Consider the following 21,787-nt stretch of genomic DNA (forward strand, 5'->3'; position numbering starts at 1 on the left):
AAATTTGTTTCCCCGCATCCCTTTCACATGTTGGCCCATCAATGTTATTGCACCTTTTCCATTCCTTACCTCTAGCCAGAGAGATACTGTTCTTGTCTCCTCTGGAACATCTTCTCTCTCCAGTACTGTAACACCAATTTTAGACTCATAGAAGAGTAGGTCGTGCCTCACAAACCTTATTGAGTTCTTTGAGAAGGTGACCAAACAGGTGGATGAGGGTAAAGCAGTTGATGTGGTGTATGTGGATTTCAGTAAAGCGTTTGATAAGGTTCCCCATGGTAGGCTACTGCAGAAAATACGGAGGCATGGGATTCAGGGTGACTTAGCAGTTTGGATCAGAAATTGGCTAGCTGGAAGAAGACAAAGGGTGGTGGTTGATGGGAAATGTTCAGACTGGAGTCCAGTTACTAGTGGTGTACCACAAGGATCTGTTTTGGGGCCACTGCTGTTTGTCATTTTTCTAAATGACCTGGAGGAGGGCATAGAAGGATGGGTGAGTAAATTTGCAGATGACACTAAAGTCGATGGAGTTGTGGACAGTGCGGAAGGATGTTACAAGTTACAGAGGGACATAGATAAGCTGCAGAGCTGGGCTGAGAGGTGGCAAATAGAGTTTAATGCAGAAAAGTGTGAGGTGATTCATTTTGGAAGGAATAACAGGAAGACAGAGTACTGGGCTAATGGTAAGATTCTTGGCAGTGTGGATGAGCAGAGAGATCTTGGTGACCATGTACATAGATCCCTGAAAGTTGCCACCCAGGTTGAGAGGATTGTTCAGAAGGCGTAAGGTGTGTTAGCTTTTATTGGTAGAGGGATTGAGTTTCGGAGCCATGAGGTCATGTTGCAGCTGTACAAAACTCTGGTGCGGCCACATTTGGAGTATTGCGTGCAATTCTGGTCACCGCATTATAGGAAGGATGTGGAAGCATTGGAAAGGGTGCAGAGGAGATTTACCAGAATGTTGCCTGGTATAGAGGGAAGATCTTATGAGGAAAGGCTGAGTGACTTGAGGCTGTTTTCGTTAGAGAGAAGAAGGTTAAGAGGTGACATAATTGAGGCATACAAGATGATCAGAGGATTGGATAGGGTGGACAGTGAGAGCCTTTTTCCTCGGATGGTGATGTCTAGCATGAGGGGACATAGCTTTAAATTGAAGGGAGATAGATATAGGACAGATGTCAGAGGTAGGTTCTTTACACAGAGAGTAGTTAGGGCGTGGAATGCCCTGCCTGCAACAGTAGTGGACTCGCCAAAACAAAGGGCATTCAAATGGTCATTGGATAGACATATGGACGATAAGGGAATAGTGTAGATGGGCTTTAGAGTGGTTTCACAGGTCGGCGCAACATCGAGGGCCAAAGGCCCTGTACTGCGCTGTAATGTTATATGTTCTATTAAGCCCAAGAAGTCTGCATTGACCCTCTGAAAGAGCACCCTACCTCGACCCAATCCCCTCCCGCCCGATCCCCTTAACCCCACCAAACTTAAGGGCAATTTAGCATCACCAATCCACCTAACCTGCACATCTTTGGGCTGTGGGAGAAAACCAGAACACCCGAGTAAACCCTCACTGACAGTCATCCGAGGTCGGAATCGAACCTGGGTCCCTGGAGCTGTGAGGCAGCAACGCTACCCATTGTGCCACCTTGCTGGTTTAATCAATTCTGCCACACCATGCCTCCTCACAACCAGTCACCAACCCCCATCCCTTCCTTTCTGCCTTTCCTGTCTCTCCTAAACACCTTGTGCCCTGGAATATTTAATGACCAGTCCTGTATTTCTTTAAGTCAGATCTCTGCTATAGCAATAATATCACAGTTCCATTTGTCAACCTGTGCCTGTAGGTCAGCAGTCTTATTAACCACAATCTGTGCATTCACATAACTGCACATTAACACTGATTTAGTCTCTTTAACTTTTGCCATTGCTTTCACCCCATCTAATGACTTACTGTAGCCTACTCTCGTTCTATCAAACTCTCCAAGTATTCTATTTACTTTGATGCTGCTCTCTGATATATCCTCCTGATCAGTTAATACTCCTCTCCTTCCCACTGCCAGTTTTCCTTCTCTCTTTTGAATGTCCTTTCAGATTCCCATCTCCCTGCCAATCTAGTTTAACCCTCCCCCAACAGCAAGTGTCCCTGTAAGGACATTAGTCCCAGTCCCAATGCCTCAGATATCTAACACCCTCCCTCCTACTCCATTTGTCCAGTTGCATGTTGAACTGTTCAATCTTCCTATTCTTATTCTCACTAGCATGTAGCACGGGGAGTAATCCTGAGTTAACTGCTCTTGAGGTCCTGCTTTTTTATTCCCTTCCATATCCCTGAAATCCGCTTTCAGATCTTCATCCTTTTTCCAACCAATGTGAACCACGACCTCTGGCTGTATGCTCCTCCAACAGCACGTCCTGCAGCCATTCTGTGACAACCTTGACTCTGGCACCATGAAGGCAACGTTGTATCCTGGAGTCACGTCTATGGCTGTATTAACACTGGCCTGCTCCTCTGACTGTGGAATCCTCCACCACCATAGCACTTCCACTCTTCCTCCTGTCCTCCTGTGCAGCGGAGCCAACATGCCACGCGCTTGGCACTTCCTACAGTCCCCTGAGGAACCATCAACAGTTAGAGAGTGAGATAGCCTCGGGGGATTCCTGAACTACTTGGCTACTTCTCTTACATTTTCTGCAAATCTAATTGGTGACTCACCACCAGCAGCAGTCTGCACTTTATAAACATCCGGCTCCTCTCTCGCTCTTTATAAATACCCGGCTCCTCTCTCGCTCTTTATAAACTCCCGGCTCCTCTCTCGCTCTTTTTAAACTCCCGGCTCCTCTCTCACTCTTTATAAACTCCCGGCTCCTCTCTCGCTCTTATTAAACTCCCGGCTCCTCTCTCGCTCTTATTAAACTCGCCGCTCCTCTCTCGCTCTTATTAAACTTCCGGCTCCTCTCTCGCTCTTTATAAACTTCCGGCTCCTCTCTCGCTCTTTATAAACTCCCAGCTCCCCTCTCGCTCTTTATAAGCTCCCGGCTCCTCTCTCGCTCTTTATAAACTCCCGGCTCCTCTCTCGCTCTTTATAAACTCCCGACTCCTCTCTCGCTCTTTATAAACTCCCGGCTCCTCTCTCGCTCTTTATAAACTCCCGGCTCCTCTCTCGCTCATTATAAACTCCCGGCTCCTCTCTCGCTCTTTATAAACTCCCGGCTCCTCTCTCGCTCGTTATATACACCCGGCTCCTCTCTCGCTCTTTATAACCTCCCGGCTCCTTGCGCACTCTTTATAAACACCAGGCTCCTCTCTCGCTCTTTATAAACTCCAGGCTCCTCTCTTGCTCTTTATAAACCCCCGGCTCCTCACTCGTTCTTTTTGAACTCCCGGCTCCCCTCTCGCTCTTATTAAACTCCTGGCTCCTCTCTCGCTCTTTTTAAACTCCCGGCTCCTCTCTCGCTCTTTATAAACTCCCGGCTCCTCTCTCGCTCTTTATAAACTTCCGGCTCCTCTCTCGCTCTTTATAAACTCCCGGCTCCTCTCTTGCTCATTTAAAACCCCCGACTCCTCTCTCGCTCTTTATAAACTCCCGGCTCCTCTCTCGCTCATTATAAAGCCCCGGCTCCTCCCTTGCTCTTTATAAACTCCCGGCTCCTCTCTCACTCTTTATAAACTCCCGGCTCCTCTCTCGCTCTTTATAAACCCCCGGCTCCTTTCTCGCTCTTTATAAACTCCCGGCTCCTCTCTCGCTCTTTATAAACTCCCGGCTCCTCTCTCGCTCTTTATATACCCACGGCTCCTCTCTATTTATAAACTCCCGAATCCTCTCTCGCTCTTTATAAACACCCAGCTCCTGTCTCGCTCTTTATAAACTCTCGGCTCCTCTCTCGCTCTTTATAAACTCCCGGCTCCTCTCTCGCTCGTTATATACACCCGGCTCCTCTCTCGCTCTTTATAACCTCCCGGCTCCTCGCGCACTCTTTATAAACACCAGGCTCCTCTCTCGCTCTTTATAAACTCCAGGCTCCTCTCTTGCTCTTTATAAACCCCCGGCTCCTCACTCGCTCTTTTTGAACTCCCGGCTCCACTCTCGCTCTTATTAAACTCCTGGCTCCTCTCTCGCTCTTTTTAAACTCCCGGCTCCTCTCTCGCTCTTTATAAACTCCCGGCTCCTCTCTCGCTCTTTATAAACTTCCGGCTCCTCTCTCGCTCTTTATAAACTCCCGGCTCCTCTCTTGCTCATTTAAAACCCCCGACTCCTCTCTCGCTCTTTATAAACTCCCGGCTCCTCTCTCGCTCTTTATAAACTCCCGGCTCCTCTCTCACTCTTTATAAACTCCCGGCTCCTCTCTCGCTCTTTATAAACCCCCGGCTCCTTTCTCGCTCTTTATAAACTCCCGGCTCCTCTCTCGCTCTTTATAAACTCCCGGCTCCTCTCTCACTCTTTATATACCCACGGCTCCTCTCTATTTATAAACTCCCGAATCCTCTCTCGCTCTTTATAAACACCCAGCTCCTGTCTCGCTCTTTATAAACTCTCGGCTCCTCTCTCGCTCTTTATAAACTCCCGGCTCCTCTCTCGCTCTTTATAAACTCCCGGCTCCTCTCTCGCTCTTTATAAACTCCCGGCTCCTCTCTTGCTCTTTATAAACTTCCAGCTCCTCTCTTACTCTTTATAAACTCCCGGCTCCTCTCTCGCTCTATGTAAACTCCCGGCTCCTCTCTCGCTCTTTATAAACACCCGGCTCCTCTCTCGCTCTTTATAAACTCTCGGCTCCTCTTTCGCTCTTTATAAACTCCCGGCTCCTCTCTCGCTCTTTATAAACTCCCGGCTCCTCTCTCGCTCTTTATAAACTCCCAGCTCCTCTCTCGCTCTTTATAACCTCCCAGCTCCTCTCTCACTCTTTATAAACTCCCGGCTCCTCTCTCGCTCTTTTTAAATTCCTGGCCCCTGTCTCGCTCTTTATAAACTCCCGGCTCCTCTCTCACTCTTTTTAAACTCCCGGCTCCTCACTCGCTCTTTATAAACCCCCGGCTCCTCTCTCGCTCTTTATAAGCTCCCGGCTCCTCTCTCGCTCTTTATAAACTCCCGGCTCCTCTCGCGCTCTTTATAAACTCCCGGCTCCTCTCTCGCTCTTTATAAACCCCCTGCTCCTCTCTCGCTCTTTATAAACTCCCGGCTCCTCACTCACTCTTTATAAACCCCCGGCTCCTCTCTCGCTCTTTATAAACTCCCGGCTCCTCTCTCGCTCTTTATAAACTTCCGGCTCCTCTCTCGCTCTTTATAAACTCCCGGCTCCTCTCTCGCTCTTATTAAACTTCCGGCTCCTCACTCACTCTTTATAAACTCCCGGCTCCTCTCTCGCTCTTTATAAACTCCCGGCTCCTCTCTCGCTCTTTATAAACTCCCGGCTCCTCTCTCGCTCTTTATAAACTCCCAGCTCCTCTCTCGCTCTTTATAAACTCCCGGCTCCTCTCGCTCTTTTTAAATTCCCGGCTCCTCTCTCACTCTTTATAAACTCCCAGCTCCTCTCTCGCTCTTTTTAAATTCCCGGCTCCTCTCTCGCTCTTTATAAATTCCCGGCTCCTCTCTCGCTCTTTATAAACTCCCGACTCCTCTCTCGCTCTTTATAAACTCCCAGCTCCTCTCTCGCTCTTTATAAACTTCCGGCTCCTCACTCGCTCTTTATAAACCCCCGGCTCCTCTCTCGCTCTTTATAAACACCCGGCTCCTCTCTCGCTCTTTATAAAGTCCCGGCTCCTCACGCACTCTTTAGAAACCCCCGGCTCCTCTCTTGCTCTTTATAAACTCCCGGCTCCTCTCTCGCTCTTTACAAACTCCCGGCTCCTCTCTCGCTCTTTATAAACTCCCGGCTCCTCTCTCGCTCTTTATAAACTCCCGGCTCCTCTCTCGCTCTTTATAAACTCCCGGCTCCTCTCTCACTCTTTATAAACGCCCGGCTCCTCTCTCGCTCTTTATAAACTCCCGGCTCCTCACTCACTCTTTATAAACCCCCGGCTCCTCTCTCGCTCTTTATAAACTCCCGGCTCCTCTCTCGCTCTTTATAAACTCCCGGCTCCTCTCTCGCTCTTTATAAACTCCCGGCTCCTCTCTCGCTCTTTATGAACCCCCGGCTCCTCTCTCGCTCTTTATAAACTCCCGGCTCCTCACTCACTCTTTATAAACCCCCGGCTCCTCTCTCGCTCTTTATAAACTCCCGGCTCCTCTCTCGCTCTTTATAAACTTCCGGCTCCTCTCTCGCTCTTTATAAACTGCCGGCTCCTCTCTCGCTCTTATTAAACTTCCGGCTCCTCACTCACTCTTTATAAACTCCTGGCTCCTCTCTCGCTCTTTATAAACTGCCGGCTCCTCTCTCGCTCTTATTAAACTTCCGGCTCCTCACTCACTCTTTATAAACACCCAACTCCTCTCTCGCTCTTTATAAACTCCCGGCTCCTCTCTCGCTCTTTATAAACTCCCGGCTCCTCTCTCGCTCTTTATAAACCCCCGGCTCCTCTCTCGCTCTTTATAAACACCCGGCTCCTCTCTCGCTCTTTATAAAGTCCCGGCTCCTCTCGCACTCTTTAGAAACCCCCGGCTCCTCTCTTGCTCTTTATAAACTCCCGGCTCCTCTCTCGCTCTTTACAAACTCCCGGCTCCTCTCTCGCTCTTTATAAACTCCCGGCTCCTCTCTCGCTCTTTATGAACCCCCGGCTCCTCTCTCGCTCTTTATAAACTCCCGGCTCCTCACTCACTCTTTATAAACCCCCGGCTCCTCTCTCGCTCTTTATAAACTCCCGGCTCCTCTCTCGCTCTTTATAAACTTCCGGCTCCTCTCTCGCTCTTTATAAACTGCCGGCTCCTCTCTCGCTCTTATTAAACTTCCGGCTCCTCACTCACTCTTTATAAACTCCTGGCTCCTCTCTCGCTCTTTATAAACTCCCGGCTCCTCTCTCGCTCTTTATAAACTCCCGGCTCCTCTCTCGCTCTTTATAAACTCCCGGCTCCTCTCTCGCTCTTTATAAACTCCCGGCCCCTCTCTCGCTCTTATTAAACTTCCGGCTCCTCACTCTCTCTTTATAAACTCCCGACTCCTCTCTCGCTCTTTATAAACTCCCGGCTCCTCTCTCGCTCTTTATAAACTCCCAGCTCCTCAATCGCTCTTTTTAAATTCCCGGCTCCTCTCTTGCTCTTTATAAACTTCCGGCTCCTCTCTCGCTCATTATAAACTCCCGGCTCCTCTCTCGCTCTTTTTAAACTCCCGGCTCCCCTCTCGCTCTTAATAAACCCCGGCTCCTCTCTCGCTCTTTATAAACTCCCAGCTCCTCTCTCGCTCTTTATAAACCCCCGGCTCCTCTCTTGCTCTTTATAAACTCCCGGCTCCTCTCTCGCTCTTTATAAACCCCCGGCTCCTCTCTCGCTCTTTATAAATTCCCGGCTCCTCTCTCACTCTTTTTAAACTCCCGGCTCCTCTCTCGCTCTTTATAAACTCCCGGCTCCTCTCTCGCTCTTTATAAACTCCCAGCTCCTCTCTCGCTCTTTATAAGCTCCCGGCTCCTCTCTCGCTCTTTATACACTCCCGGCTCCTCACTCACTCTTTATAAACTTCCGGCTCCTCACTCGCTCTTTATAAACCCCCGGCTCCTCTCTCGTTCTTTATAAACCCGCGGCTCCTCTCTTGCTCTTTATAAACTCCCGGCTCCTCTCTCGCTCTTTACAAACCCCCGGCTCCTCTCTCGCTCTTTATAAACACCCGGCTCCTCTCTCACTCTTTATAAACTCCCGGCTCCTCTCTCGTTCTTTATAAACCCCCGGCTCCTCTCTCGCTCTTTATCAACTCCCGGCTCCTCTCTTGCTCTTTATAAACTCCCGGCTCCTCTCTCGCTCTTTACAAATTCCCGGCTCCTCTCTCGCTCTTTATAAACTCCCGGCTCCTCTCTCGCTCTTTATGAACCCCCGGCTCCTCTCTCGCTCTTTATAAACTCCCAGCTCCTCACTCACTCTTTATAAACCCCCGGCTCCTCACTCACTCTTTATAAACCCCCGGCTCCTCTCTCGCTCTTTATAAACTCCCGGCTCCTCTCTCGCTCTTTATAAACTTCCGGCTCCTCTCTCGCTCTTTATAAACTGCCGGCTCCTCTCTCGCTCTTTATAAACTCCCGGCTCCTCTCTCGCTCTTTATAAACTCCCGGCTCCTCTCTCGCTCTTTATAAACTCCCGGCTCCTCTCTCGCTCTTTATAAACTCCCGGCCCCTCTCTCGCTCTTATTAAACTTCCGGCTCCTCACTCTCTCTTTATAAACTCCCGACTCCTCTCTCGCTCTTTATAAACTCCCGGCTCCTCTCTCGCTCTTTATAAACTCCCAGCTCCTCACTCGCTCTTTTTAAATTCCCGGCTCCTCTCTTGCTCTTTATAAACTTCCGGCTCCTCTCTCGCTCATTATAAACTCCCGGCTCCTCTCTCGCACTTTTTAAACTCCCGGCTCCCCTCTCGCTCTTTATAAACCCCGGCTCCTCTCTCGCTCTTTATAAACTCCCAGCTCCTCTCTCGCTCTTTATAAACCCCCGGCTCCTCTCTCGCTCTTTATAAACTCCCGGCTCCTCTCTCGCTCTTTATAAACCCCCGGCTCCTCTCTCGCTCTTTATAAATTCCCGGCTCCTCTCTCACTCTTTTTAAACTCCCGGCTCCTCTCTCGCTCTTTATAAACTCCCGGCTCCTCTCTCGCTCTTTATAAACTCCCAGCTCCTCTCTCGCTCTTTATAAACTCCCGGCTCCTCTCTCGCTCTTTATACACTCCCGGCTCCTCACTCACTCTTTATAAACCTCCGGCTCCTCACTCGCTCTTTATAAACCCCCGGCTCCTCTCTCGCTCTTTATAAACCCGCGGCTCCTCTCTTGCTCTTTATAAACTCCCGGCTCCTCTCTCGCTCTTTACAAACCCCCGGCTCCTCTCTCGCTCTTTATAAACTCCCGGCTGCTCTCTCACTCTTTATAAACTCCCGGCTCCTCTCTCGTTCTTTATAAACTCCCGGCTCCTCTATCACTCTTTTTAAACTTCCGGCTCCTCTCTCGCTCTTTATCAACTCCCGGCTCCTCTCTCGCTCTTTATAAACCCCCGGCTCCTCTCTCGCTCTTTATAAACTCCCAGCTCCTCTCTCGCTCTTTATAAACTCCCGGCTCCTCTCTCGCTCTTTTTAAACTCCCGGATCCTCTCTCGCTCTTTATAAACTCCCGGCTCCTCTCTCGCTATTTTAATATTCCCGGCTCCTGTCTCGCTCTTTATAAACTCCCGGCTCCTCGCTCGCTCTTTTTAAATTCCCGGCTCCTCTCTCACTCTTTTTAAACTCCTGGCTCCTCTCTCGCTCTTGATAAACCCCGGTTCCTCTCTCGCTCTTTATAAACTCTCGGCTCCTCTATCGCTCTTTATAAACTCCCGGCTCCTCTCTCGCTCTTCATAAACTCCCTGCTCCTCTCTCGCTCTTTTTAAACTCCCGGCACCTCTCTCGCTCTTTTTAAACTCCCGGCTCCTCTCTCGCTCTTTATAAACTCCCGGCTCCTCTCTCGCTCTTTTTAAACTCCCGGCTCCTCTCTCGCTCTTTATAAACTCCCAGCTCCTCTCTCGCTCTTTTTAAACTCCCGGCTCCCCTCTCCCTATTTATAAACTCCCGGCTCCTCTCTCGCTCTTTTTAAACTCCCGGCTCCCCTCTCGCTCTTTATAAACCCCGGCTCCTCTCTCGCTCTTTATAAACTCCCAGCTCCTCTCTCGCGCTTTATAAACCCCCGTCTCCTCTCTCGCTCTTTATAAACTCCCGGCTCCTCTCTCGCTCTTTATAAACCCCCGGCTCCTCTCTCGCTCTTTATAAATTCACGGCTCCTCTCTCACTCTTTTTAAACTCCCGGCTCCTCTCTCGCTCTTTATAAACTCCCGGCTCCTCTCTCGCTCTTTATAAACTCCCAGCTCCTCTCTCGCTCTTTATAAACTCCCGGCTCCTCTCTCGCTCCTTATAAACTCCCGGCTCCTCTCTCACTCTTTATAAACCCCCGGCTCCTCTCTTGCTCTTCATAAACTCCCGGCTCCTCTCTCGCTCTTTATAAACTCCCGGCTCCTCTCTCACTCTTTATAAACTCCCGGCTCCTCTCTCGCTCTTTATAAACCCCCGGCTCCTCTCTTGCTCTTCATAAACTCCCGGCTCCTCTCTCGCTCTTTACAAACTCCCGGCTCCTCTCTCGCTCTTTATAAACTCCCGGCTCCTCTCTCGCTCTTTATAAACTCCCGGCTCCTCTCTCGCTCTTTATAAACTTCCGGCTCCTCTCTCGCTCTTTTTAAATTCCCGGCTCCTCTCTCACTCTTTATAAACTCTCGGCTCCTCTCTCGTTCTTTATAAACTCCCGGCTCCTCTATCACTCTTTTTAAACTTCCGGCTCATCTCTCGCTCTTTATAAACCCCCGGCTCCTCTCTCGCTCTTTATAAACTCCCAGCTCCTCTCTCGCTCTTTATAAACTCCAGGCTCCTCTCTCGCTCTTTTTAAACTCCCGGATCCTCTCTCGCTCTTTATAAACTCCCGGCTCCTCTCTCGCTATTTTAAAATTCCCAGCTCCTGTCTCGATCTTTATAAACTCCCAGCACCTCTCTCGCTCTTTATAAACTCCCGGCTCCTCTCTCGCTCTTTATAAACCCCCGGCTCCTCGCTCGCTCTTTATAAACTCCCGGCTCCTCTCTCACTCTTTTAAACTCCCAGCTCCTCTCTCGATCTTTATAATCTCCCAGATCCTCTCTCTCTCTTTATAAACTCCCGGCTCCTCTCTCGCTCTTTATAAACTCCCAACACCTCTCTCGCTCTTTATAAACTCCCGGTTACTTTCTCGCTCTTTATAAGCTCCCGGCTCCTCTCTCGCTCTTTATAAACTCCCGGCTCCACTCTCGCTCTTTATAAACTCCCGGCTCCTCTCTCGCTCTTTATAAACCCCCGGCTCCTCTCTCGCTCTTTATAAACTCCCGGCTCCTCTCTCGCTCTTTATAAACTCCCGGCTCCTCTCTCGCTCTTTTTAATCTCCCGGCTCCTCTCTCACTCTTTATAAACTCCCGGCTCCTCTCTCGCTCTTTATATACTCCCGGCTCCTCTCTCGCTCTTTATAAACTCCCAGCTCCTCACTCGCTCTTTTTAAATTCCCGGCTCCTCTCTCGCTCTTTTTAAATTCCCGGCTCCTCTCTCGCTCTTTATAAACTCCCGGCTCCTCTCTTGCTCTTTGTAAATTCCCGGCTCCTCTCTCGCTCTTTTTAAACTCCTGGCTCCTCTCTCTCTTTATAAACCCCGGTTCCTCTCTCGCTCTTTATAAACTCCCGGCTCCTCTCTCGCTCTTTATAAACTCCCGGCTCCTCTCTCGCTCTTCATAAACTCCCTGCTCCTCTATCGCTCTTTTTAATCTCCCAGCTCCTCTCTCGCTCTTTTTAAACTCCCGGCTCCTCTCTCGCTTTTTATAAATTCCCGGCTCCTCTCTCGCTCTTTTTAAACTCCCGGCTCCTCTCTCGCTCTTTATAAACTCCCGGCTCCTCTCTTGCTCTTTTTAAACTCCCGGCTCCTCTCTCCCTCTTTATAATCTCCCGGCTCCTCTCTCGCTCTTTATAAACTGCCGGCTCCTCTCTAGCTCTTTTTAAACTTCCGGCTCCCCTCTCGCTCTTTATAAGCTCCCGGCTCCTCTCTCGCTCTTTATAAACTCCCGGTTCCTCTCTCGCTCTTTATAAACTCCTGGCTCCTCTCTCTCTTTATAAACCCCGGTTCCTCTCTCGCTCTTTTTAAACTCCCGGCTCCTCTCTCGCTCTTTATAAACTCCCGGCTCCTCTCTCGCTCTTCATAAACTCCCTGCTCCTCTCTCGCTCTTTTTAAACTCCCGGCTCCTCTCTCGCTCTTTTTAAACTCCCGGCTCCTCTCTCGCTTTTTATAAACTCCCAGCTCCTCTCTCGCTCTTTTTAAACTCCCGGCTCCTCTCTCGCTCTTTATAAACTCCCGGCTCCTCTCTCGCTCTTTTTAAACTCCCGGCTCCTCTCTCCCTCTTTATAATCTCCCGGCTCCTCTCTCGCTCTTTATAAACTGCCGGCTCCTCTCTAGCTCTTTTTAAACTTCCGGCTCCCCTCTCGCTCTTTATAAACTCCCGGCTCCTCTCTCGCTCTTTATAAACTCCCGGTTCCTCTCTCGCTCTTTATAAACTCCCGGCGCCTCTCTCGCTCTTTATAAACTTCCGGCTCCCCTCTCGCTCTTTATAAACTCCCGGCTCCCCTCTCGCTCTTTTTAAACTCCCAGCTCCTTTCTCGCTGTTTATAAACTCCCGGCTCCTCTCTCACTCTTTTTGAATTCCCAGCTCCTCTCTCGCTCTTTTTAAACTCCTGGCTCCTCTCTCGCTCTTTATAAACCCCGGTTCCTCTCTCGCTCTTTATAAACTCCCGGCTCCTCTCTCGCTCTTTACAAACTCCCGGCTCCTCTCTCGCTCTTCATAAACTCCCGGCTCCTCTCTCACTCTTTATAAACTCCCGGCTCCTCTCTCGCTCTTTTTAATCTCCCGGCTCCTCTCTCACTCTTTATAAACTCCCGGCTCCTCTCTCGCTCTTTATATACTCCCGGCTCCTCTCTCGCTCTTTATAAACTCCCAGCTCCTCACTCGCTCTTTTTAAATTCCCGGCTCCTCTCTCGCTCTTTTTAAATTCCCGGCTCCTCTCTCGCTCTTTATAAACTCCCGGCTCCTCTCTTGCTCTTTGTAAATTCCCGGCTCCTCTCTCGCTCTTTTTAAACTCCTGGCTCCTCTCTCTCTTTATAAACCCCGGTTCCTCTCTCGCTCTTTATAAACTCCCGGCTCCTCTCTCGCTCTTTATAAACTCCCGGCTCCTCTCTCGCTCTTCATAAACTCCCTGCTCCTCTATCGCTCTTTTTAATCTCCCAGCTCCTCTCTCGCTCTTTTTAAACTCCCGGCTCCTCTCTCGCTTTTTATAAATTCCCGGCTCCTCTCTCGCTCTTTTTAAACTCCCGGCTCCTCTCTCGCTCTTTATAAACTCCCGGCTCCTCTCTTGCTCTTTTTAAACTCCCGGCTCCTCTCTCCCTCTTTATAATCTCCCGGCTCCTCTCTCGCTCTTTATAAACTGCCGGCTCCTCTCTAGCTCTTTTTAAACTTCCGGCTCCCCTCTCGCTCTTTATAAGCTCCCGGCTCCTCTCTCGCTCTTTATAAACTCCCGGTTCCTCTCTCGCTCTTTATAAACTCCTGGCTCCTCTCTCTCTTTATAAACCCCGGTTCCTCTCTCGCTCTTTTTAAACTCCCGGCTCCTCTCTCGCTCTTTATAAACTCCCGGCTCCTCTCTCGCTCTTCATAAACTCCCTGCTCCTCTCTCGCTCTTTTTAAACTCCCGGCTCCTCTCTCGCTCTTTTTAAACTCCCGGCTCCTCTCTCGCTTTTTATAAACTCCCAGCTCCTCTCTCGCTCTTTTTAAACTCCCGGCTCCTCTCTCGCTCTTTATAAACTCCCGGCTCCTCTCTCGCTCTTTTTAAACTCCCGGCTCCTCTCTCCCTCTTTATAATCTCCCGGCTCCTCTCTCGCTCTTTATAAACTGCCGGCTCCTCTCTAGCTCTTTTTAAACTTCCGGCTCCCCTCTCGCTCTTTATAAACTCCCGGCTCCTCTCTCGCTCTTTATAAACTCCCGGTTCCTCTCTCGCTCTTTATAAACTCCCGGCGCCTCTCTCGCTCTTTATAAACTTCCGGCTCCCCTCTCGCTCTTTATAAACTCCCGGCTTCCCTCTCGCTCTTTTTAAACTCCCAGCTCCTTTCTCGCTGTTTATAAACTCCCGGCTCCTCTCTCACTCTTTTTGAATTCCCAGCTCCTCTCTCGCTCTTTTTAAACTCCTGGCTCCTCTCTCGCTCTTTATAAACCCCGGTTCCTCTCTCGCTCTTTATAAATTCCCGGCTCCTCTCTCGCTCTTTTTTAATTCCCGGCTCCTCTCTCGCTCTTTTTAAACTCCCAGCTCCTTTTAAACTCCCAGCTCCTTTCTCGCTCTTTATAAACACCCAACTCCTCTCTCGCTCTTTATAAACTCCCGGCTCCTCTCTCGCTCTTTATAAACTCCCGGCTCCTCTCTTGCTCTTTTTGATGTAGTGGTACTGTCACTGGATTAGTAATCCAGAGGTGTAGGCTCATGACCTCGGGACACTGTTCAAATCTCGTCACGCCAACTGATGAAGTTTGAATTCAATTAATGAGTCTGGAATTAAAAACCTAGACTCATTAATGATAACCATGAACTATCATCAATTGTTGCTAAAAACCCACTGGTTCACTAAGGACCTTTAAGGAAGGAAATCTGCTGTCCTCACCCTACCTGGCCTACATGTGACACCAGACCCTCAGCAATGTGGTTAATTCTTAACTACCCTCTGAAATGGCCTCACAAATCACTCACTTCAAGGTCAATTAGGAGTGGGCAGCAAATGCTGTCCTTGCCAGTGATGCTCACATCCCATGAAAGAATACATTTTTAAAAAGCTACCCAGGAAATAGTAGACAGATAAAACCATAGTAACTCCAGAACTGACCCCACACAAATCATCAAACAGTGGACTACTCTCCAACCAGATCTGACTGCCTCTCACCAACCGACTACCCTCTAAACCCAACCCAACTATCCCTCAGACCAGGCGACTCCCTGCCCTGACTACCCCCTCAACCACCCAACTACCACCCGACCAGTCCTGACCACCTGACCTGACTACCTCTCTGACCAGTCCTGATGAACTGACCCAACTATGACCATATGTAATTACTTCCCAAACTGACTACCCCTCTTGACCCAATGTAACTATCCCACCCCGAACCTGACTATAACTACCCTCCAACCAGACCCAACTACATCCTAACCTGCCTGCCCACCTCCACCTATAAACCTCACTTCCGTACCCCGAAGTCCCCTACCCACCCACCCCGCATACCCCACCCACTTACGTACCACACCCACTTAGTCACCTACCAACCCTATCCATTTACCCACTCGCCCATTCTACCCATTTCACCCAACTACTCACCCTATCCATTTACCCAACTTGCCCACCTATCAACCTCACCCCCAGCACTCACCAACCCTACCTACCTCACCAACCCTACCTACCTCACTCACCCTACCTACCTCACCCACTACTTACTCACCTCACTCACCTATCCACTCTCCCACCAACCTAGATCACCTCTGCACTTACATCACCCACCCACCCACTGTGGAAGAAACAAATAACATCCCAGAAATAATTGGACATCAAAACATGAGTGGGACGGAGGAACTTAAAACAATTACAATCACCAGGGCAAGAGTACTGAGAAAATTATTAGAACTAAAAGCTGACAAGTCCCCAGGCCCTAATGAACTTCATCTTAGGATCATTAAGGAAGTAACTGCTAAGACAGTCAGTGCAAAGGTTTTTGGAAAGGTTCTATCGGAATGGGAAATAGTCCATGGAACTCTTCTATTCAAGATAAGAAAGAGACAGAAAGCATGACATTTCAGGTCAGTTAGCTCAACATCTTTTATTGGGAAAATGCTAGGAATTAATAGGAGATTACAGGAGGACATCCAGAAAATCTCAATGCAAACAAGAAAAGGCAAGTAGGTTTTGTGAAAGGGAAATAGTGTTTGACTAATTTATTCACGTTCTTTTAGGAAGTCACAAGCAAAATAAAGGGGAAACCCACGGTTGTGGTGTACTCAGATTTCGAGAAGACAATTGACAAGGTGCCACATCAAAGGTTACTACACAATATAAGAGCTGATGGCGTAGGTGATAACACATTAGCATGGATAAAGGATAGATTAGCTACAGGAAATGGATAGGAAGCATAAATGGGTCATTTTCAGGTTGGCAAGCTGTAGCAAGTGGAGTATCGCGAAGATCAGTGCTATGGCTTCAACTATTTACAATCTAGATCACTGACTTGGATGGACGTACTGATTGTGTAGCTGTTAAATTTGATGATGACACAAAGATAGGTAGGAAAGTAAGTTGTTAAGACCACACAGAAGCCTGCAAAGGGAACATGGCTGGGTTAAGTGAGTGGGCAAACATTTGGCAGATGGAGTATAATGTGGGAAAATGTGAACTCGTTAATTTGGCAGAAAGGATAAAAAGCAACATATTATTTAGATTGGGAGAAATTACAGAACTCTGAGGTGCACAGGGACCCGGGTGTCCTGGTACATGAATTACATGAAGTTAGTGTGCAGGTACAGCAAATAATTAGGAAGGCAAGTGAAATGTAGAAGTTTATTGCAAGGGCAATGAAATATAAAAGTGGGGATGTTTGGCTACAGTTGTAGAGGGTATTGTTGAGACCTCTGCTGGGGTTCTCCATTGCGAGTCTGCCCCACTACCGTTGCTAGCGAGGACAGAGAATTTGGTGCTCAGCCAAATCTACCACTCACTATAGCTGGACCAGTGAATCCCTCTGCCATGAACAGACGGGGAATCGCGCCTCACATCTAGAGTACTGTGTAGAGTTTTGGTCTCCTCAGGTGAATGAAGGAGCAGTGCTCTGAAAGCGAGTGACTTGAAACAAACCTGTTGGACTTTAACCTGGTGTTGTAAGACTTCTTACTTTGTAAACATTGACCACATCAAAGAGATGTAAGTGCATTGCAAGCACTAAGTACATCCCAATCACTAAATCGTGGGATTTCACTGCACTACCTCTCTTTGCTGTGGTCAGTTTTACAAATATTGGGGTTTCACAGCTATAATGCTTCTCACTGCTCCATCTGGACTGTTTTTCAGCTTCCAGACAGGGGTCCCTTTTCTGGGGGGGTTGTGTGTAAGGGGAGGGGTCTGTCAGTGGGGGCATCTGTGGAGGGGGATCCTTTAAGCAGATCGATGTGGGTCTTCCCTCTATTACAGGGGTGCCTGTGGGGGTCCCCCTATTACAGTGGTCCCAGTGGGGGTCTCCCTATTACAGGGATCCATGTGGGGAGGCACCCTTTTACAGGGGTGCCTGTGGGGATCCCCCTATTACAGGGGTCCCAGGGGGGAGTCGAGCCACCCCTGCACTTGGGGGTGGAGCGTGCACCCAGGCAATCTGAGGTGGGCGGCTGCTGTGCGGTGGGGCAGGGGGTGGTTTATGGTGGTGGTGGTGGGGGGGAGTCGCCGGCCACGGGACCTTGATATCGGGCCACCCGCTCAAGATGGTGGCCCGATAGTGGGATTCCCTGGGAATCCTTCATATTCCTCGCCATGCATAAATTGGAACATTGAATTGCATTCCGCTTTACAAAGGGGATCGTAAAACTGGTGCAATTCAGCTCCAGCGGGAGCCCAAACGAAGAATCCAGCCTCTTATTTTTAAAATGTGTCACTTAGTTCTGGTCTCTCCCCACAATGAAAAACATCCTTTCAGCATCCACCCTGTCAAGTCCCCTCAGGATCCTTTACGTTTCAATAAGATTACATTTCATTGAAAGGTGGGACGGTGAATCCCACCCAATCGATTTGTACTGCTTGGGGATTCGAAGACTAGGGGGCGTCGTCTAAAAATTAGGGCTAGACCATTCAGGAGACATGTTAGGAAGAACTTCCTCACTCAAAGGGTGGTAGAGGTTTGGAACTCTTCACCCGACTGCTTTATTCTGACAGAGCTCTCTGATGAAAACTGCACTGTGCAATTCTGGGAAAGCTAGGCTCGCAAGGTACCAGAAGAAATATGGAGCAGCATGGGAATTTACATATGCAATCCCACAACCATTGGCACTGCGCAGGAGATCCAGGCCATTGCATTTCTTTCACCTTTCTATTGCTGCTGGAGACCTAATGACACTTTAGGGAAGCCACAGTAGCACAGTGGATAGCACTGTTGCTTCACAGCTCCAGGGTCCCAAGTTCGATTCCCGGCTGAGGGCAGTCTATGTGGAGTCTGCACGTTCTCCCCGTGTCTGCGTAGGTTTCCTTCGGGTGCTCCGGTTTCCTCCCACAAGTCCTGAAGTTAGGTAATTTGGACATTCTGTATTCTCCCTCCATGTACCTGAACAGGCGCCGGAATGTGGCGACTAGGAGCTTTTCACAGTAACTTCATTGCAGTGTGCCTATTTGTGACAATAAATATTATTATTATCTACTTGCTCCTGCTTTCTCTTCTTACGCATTGAAGGCTTGCTGAGGGTACCCCTTGCTTGAACATACACATCAGTGGGATATCTGGCAAGTGGGTGAGCTGCCCTTAATCACAGCCTAATCTGGGGTTGAAAAGAGGTCTAGCTCTCTGACCTCTGATTAAATATTCAGCCCCTGGTGTCCACAGAGGAACATTTCCCAGAATGAAATTTACCACCTCAAAATTGGAGACAAATGCAGTCCGTGGGTGCTGACATCAAGTTCAGCGCAGAGATCAGATAAATCAAATCGAGGAACAAACCTGGCCTTTTCCGGGCTCAATTCCACTTGTTTGCATTTTCAAAACTGAGCAGCTGTGGGCGTGTGTCACCTCTCAGGTCCATGAGCGCAGAACATTCTTTTCAAATGTCCCAATATATTTTGAAAAGATTGATAAATTATAGAAACATTGTTTGCTCTTGTTGTTTTCTATCATTCAGAAATTTGGAGAAGCTTCTGGAAAATCCGAGAGTAAAACCGCTTTCTACCAAGCTCTTCAGAATTCGCTTGGGGGAGAATCGTCAAACTCACTCATCAAAGCTGCGGCGACTTGGTTTTACTCGCTACAGCACTCGCTGGCCGATTATTCTGCCTTCTCTAGGGCTTTGGAAAATGCCACACGGTAAGTGCACCGCAAAGAAGATAGCTAAGTTTTTTCTCACGTTGGTTTCATGGGGGTTTTAAGTGGAAGAAGAGAGCAGGCACTCGCCAAAGGACATTTCCTGCTTCAAAACATCAAGCTGGATTTTTGCTGAGTTAAGAGACTCGGCAGCCCTTTAAAAATGGCGGCTGGGATCAGATTTCAGGAATCCTGACCACATTCCCTGGGTTTCTGATTTGCAAGAGTGCCTTTTAAGGATGCGGGCTGATTCAGGATGAGAGTCTGCACCCTGACTCTCGACCTGGCTGGCTCCATTGCAGGGATTGGCATGTTGTGTTATACGCAATTTCCATTGATTCGGCCAGCCTTTCAGAGTCGTGTTTGGCACCTCATGATCATAATCTGCATGAGAGGGCCATTTGAAAGATAAATTCAAAAGGCTCACTTGGTGCTCCCCAAAACATCCCCCTTTAGCCCCTCATGCACTGCCATTCCAAGCTATGCTCTCCCAAACATGCCCGTGGCCCCTCATGCCTCCATGCCAAGTTTTGGCACTCCCATGCCCATTGAACCAATGAACCCTAAAGTGCAAAAAGTGTAAAAAAAACTTTTAAAAGCAGTCATAAATTTTAACTTTATTAAAATAGGAAGGTTATTTTAGGGCCATTGTGTGGCCTACTCTTGCTTCTAATTTGCATGCACGTAAATCCATTAGTCTTTTTAAACAGCTGGGCACTAGGGAAAATATTGCTTGATTGACAGCTTTGGCTCTGATCTATGCTGTCAATTTCACAATATTTGTTTGCACCTATCAAATATATGACATAATAGAACAGGTGGAACTTAGAACAATCAGCATCAATAGGGAAACAGTACTCAACAAAGTATTGGGATTGAAGGCAGACAAGACCCCAGGGCCTGATGGCTTACATCCTAGGATATTAAAGGAAGTGGCAGTGGAGATAGTGAATCCATTGGAATATTCTAAACTGCAATAGATTCCAGTAGATTGGAAACTGCTGATGCTCACTCAAAAAGGGAGGGAGGCAGAATGGAGGAAATTACATAACGGTTAGTATACATCTGTTGGGAAATTGTTAGAATCCATTATTAAGGAAGTAATATCAGGGCATTTGGAAAGTCAAAACGCAACCCATCTGAGTCAGCATGGTTTTATGAAGGGTAATTCATGTTTGACTAATTTGCCAGCCAAGTTCTTCAAAGATGTACCATGCCAAGTGGATAATAGGGATCCTGTAGATGTAATATATCTGGACTTCCAGTAGGCGTGATAAGGTGCCACACAGAAGGTTAATATACAAGGTTAGAACACATGGGGTTAGGGGTAATTTATTAGCTTGGATACAAGACTGGCTGACGGACAGAAGACAGAGAGTAGGGATAAATGGGTCATTTTCTGGATGGCAAGATGTAACTAGTGGGGTGCCACAGGGTTCGGTCCTTGGGCCCCAACTATTTAAAATCTATATTAACAACTTGGATACAGGAATAGAAGGTTCTACAGCCAATTTTGCAGATGACACTAAAATAGGTGGGACAGTAAGTTGCAATGAGGAAATAAGCACCTTACAAATGGATATAGATAGGTTAAGAGAGTGGGCCAAAATGTGGCCGATGGAGTTTAATGTGGATAAGTGTGAGGTCATCCATTTTGGTGGGGAAAATGGTAAGGCAACTTATTATCTAAATGGGAAGAGATTTTGAGGTGCTCTGGTGCAGAGGGATCTGGGTGTCCTTGTGCAAGAGTCACAGAAAACGCATGCAGGTACAGCAGGTAATAAAGAAAATGTGTGGAATGTTGGCATTTCTAGCTAAAGGAATTGAGTATAAAGGTAAGGAAGTGTTGTTTCAACTACACAAGGCATCGGTGAGACCGTACCTGGAGTATTGTGCACAGCTTTGGTACCCTTATTTGAGGAGAGATGTAGTGGCATTGGAGGCAGTTCAGAGGAGGTTCACGAGGTTGAATACAGGGATGAGGGGTTTGTCATATGAAGAGAGATTGAACAGTTTAAGCCTATACTCTCTTGGGTTTAGAAGAATGAGGGAAGATCAAATTGAGGTATCTAAGATGATAAAAGGTATGGATAAAGTAGACATGGAGCAAATACTTGCTCTTGTGGGGCATTCTAGACTGGGAGGTCATAATCTTAGAATAAGAGATAGCAAATTTAAAACAGAGATGAGGAAAAACTACTTCTCCCAAAGGGTTGTGAATCTGTGGAATTCGCTACCCCAGAATGCGGTGGATGCTGGGACAGTGAGTAAATTAAAGGAGGAGTTAGACAGATTTTTAATTAGTGATGGGTTGAAGGGTTATGGAGAACGGGTGCTGGGACAGTGAGTAAATTAAAGGAGGAGTTAGACAGATTTTTAATTAGTGATGGGTTGAATTTCAGGGTTATGGAGAACGGGTGGGACAGTGAAGTTCAGCCATGATTATATTGAACACTGGAGCAGGTTAGAGAGACTGAATTGCCTACTTCTGCTCCTAGTTCTTATGTTCTTATGTTCTAAGAAAGAACAATTCTGCCTAATTCCACCTTCCAGCTCTTGCTCTGTAGGTAGCAGCATCTCAAGCACAAATCTGGTCTTCTTGAATAATAAGGGGATCAAGGGTTAAGGGGAAAAGGCAGGAGAATAGGGAAGAGGAACGTACCAGCTGTGATCGAATGGCGGAGCAGACTTGATGGGCTGAATAGCCTAATTCTGCTCTTATATCTTATGGTCTACAATATGAAGAGATTTCAATTGCTTTCAGTTTCTGCCAATGATACTTTAAAGGGTCTGGATGATTGGCACTTTTATTGGGATGTGGTAAAAGGAAGTTTTTTTTTAAGTAAGAAAACGATCAGTGAATTACTTTTTAAAAGTTTTTTCCACATAGCCTGCTATCATGAGAGGGTTGATCAGTTCTATAAGTGCATAAAATGGACATGAAAATGCCATTGCTTACCATGGGCGAAATTCTCCTACCCGCCCCGCCACATTTCTGCGCCGACCGGCCGGC

General features: G+C 48.0%; 1 protein-coding gene across 1 annotated transcript in view; it reads left to right on the forward strand.

The window, feature by feature from the left end:
- Positions 1-21,787, forward strand: part of tg (thyroglobulin) — a 613,433-nt gene that overhangs the window by 455,300 nt on the left and 136,346 nt on the right. The window contains exon 46 of the mRNA XM_072468601.1: positions 18,596-18,777. Within this exon, the coding sequence (XP_072324702.1) occupies positions 18,596-18,777 (182 nt within the window). The remainder of the gene's footprint in view (positions 1-18,595; positions 18,778-21,787) is intronic.

This window comes from Scyliorhinus torazame, chromosome 11, assembly GCF_047496885.1.
Source record: "Scyliorhinus torazame isolate Kashiwa2021f chromosome 11, sScyTor2.1, whole genome shotgun sequence".
Lineage (NCBI taxonomy): Eukaryota > Metazoa > Chordata > Chondrichthyes > Carcharhiniformes > Scyliorhinidae > Scyliorhinus > Scyliorhinus torazame.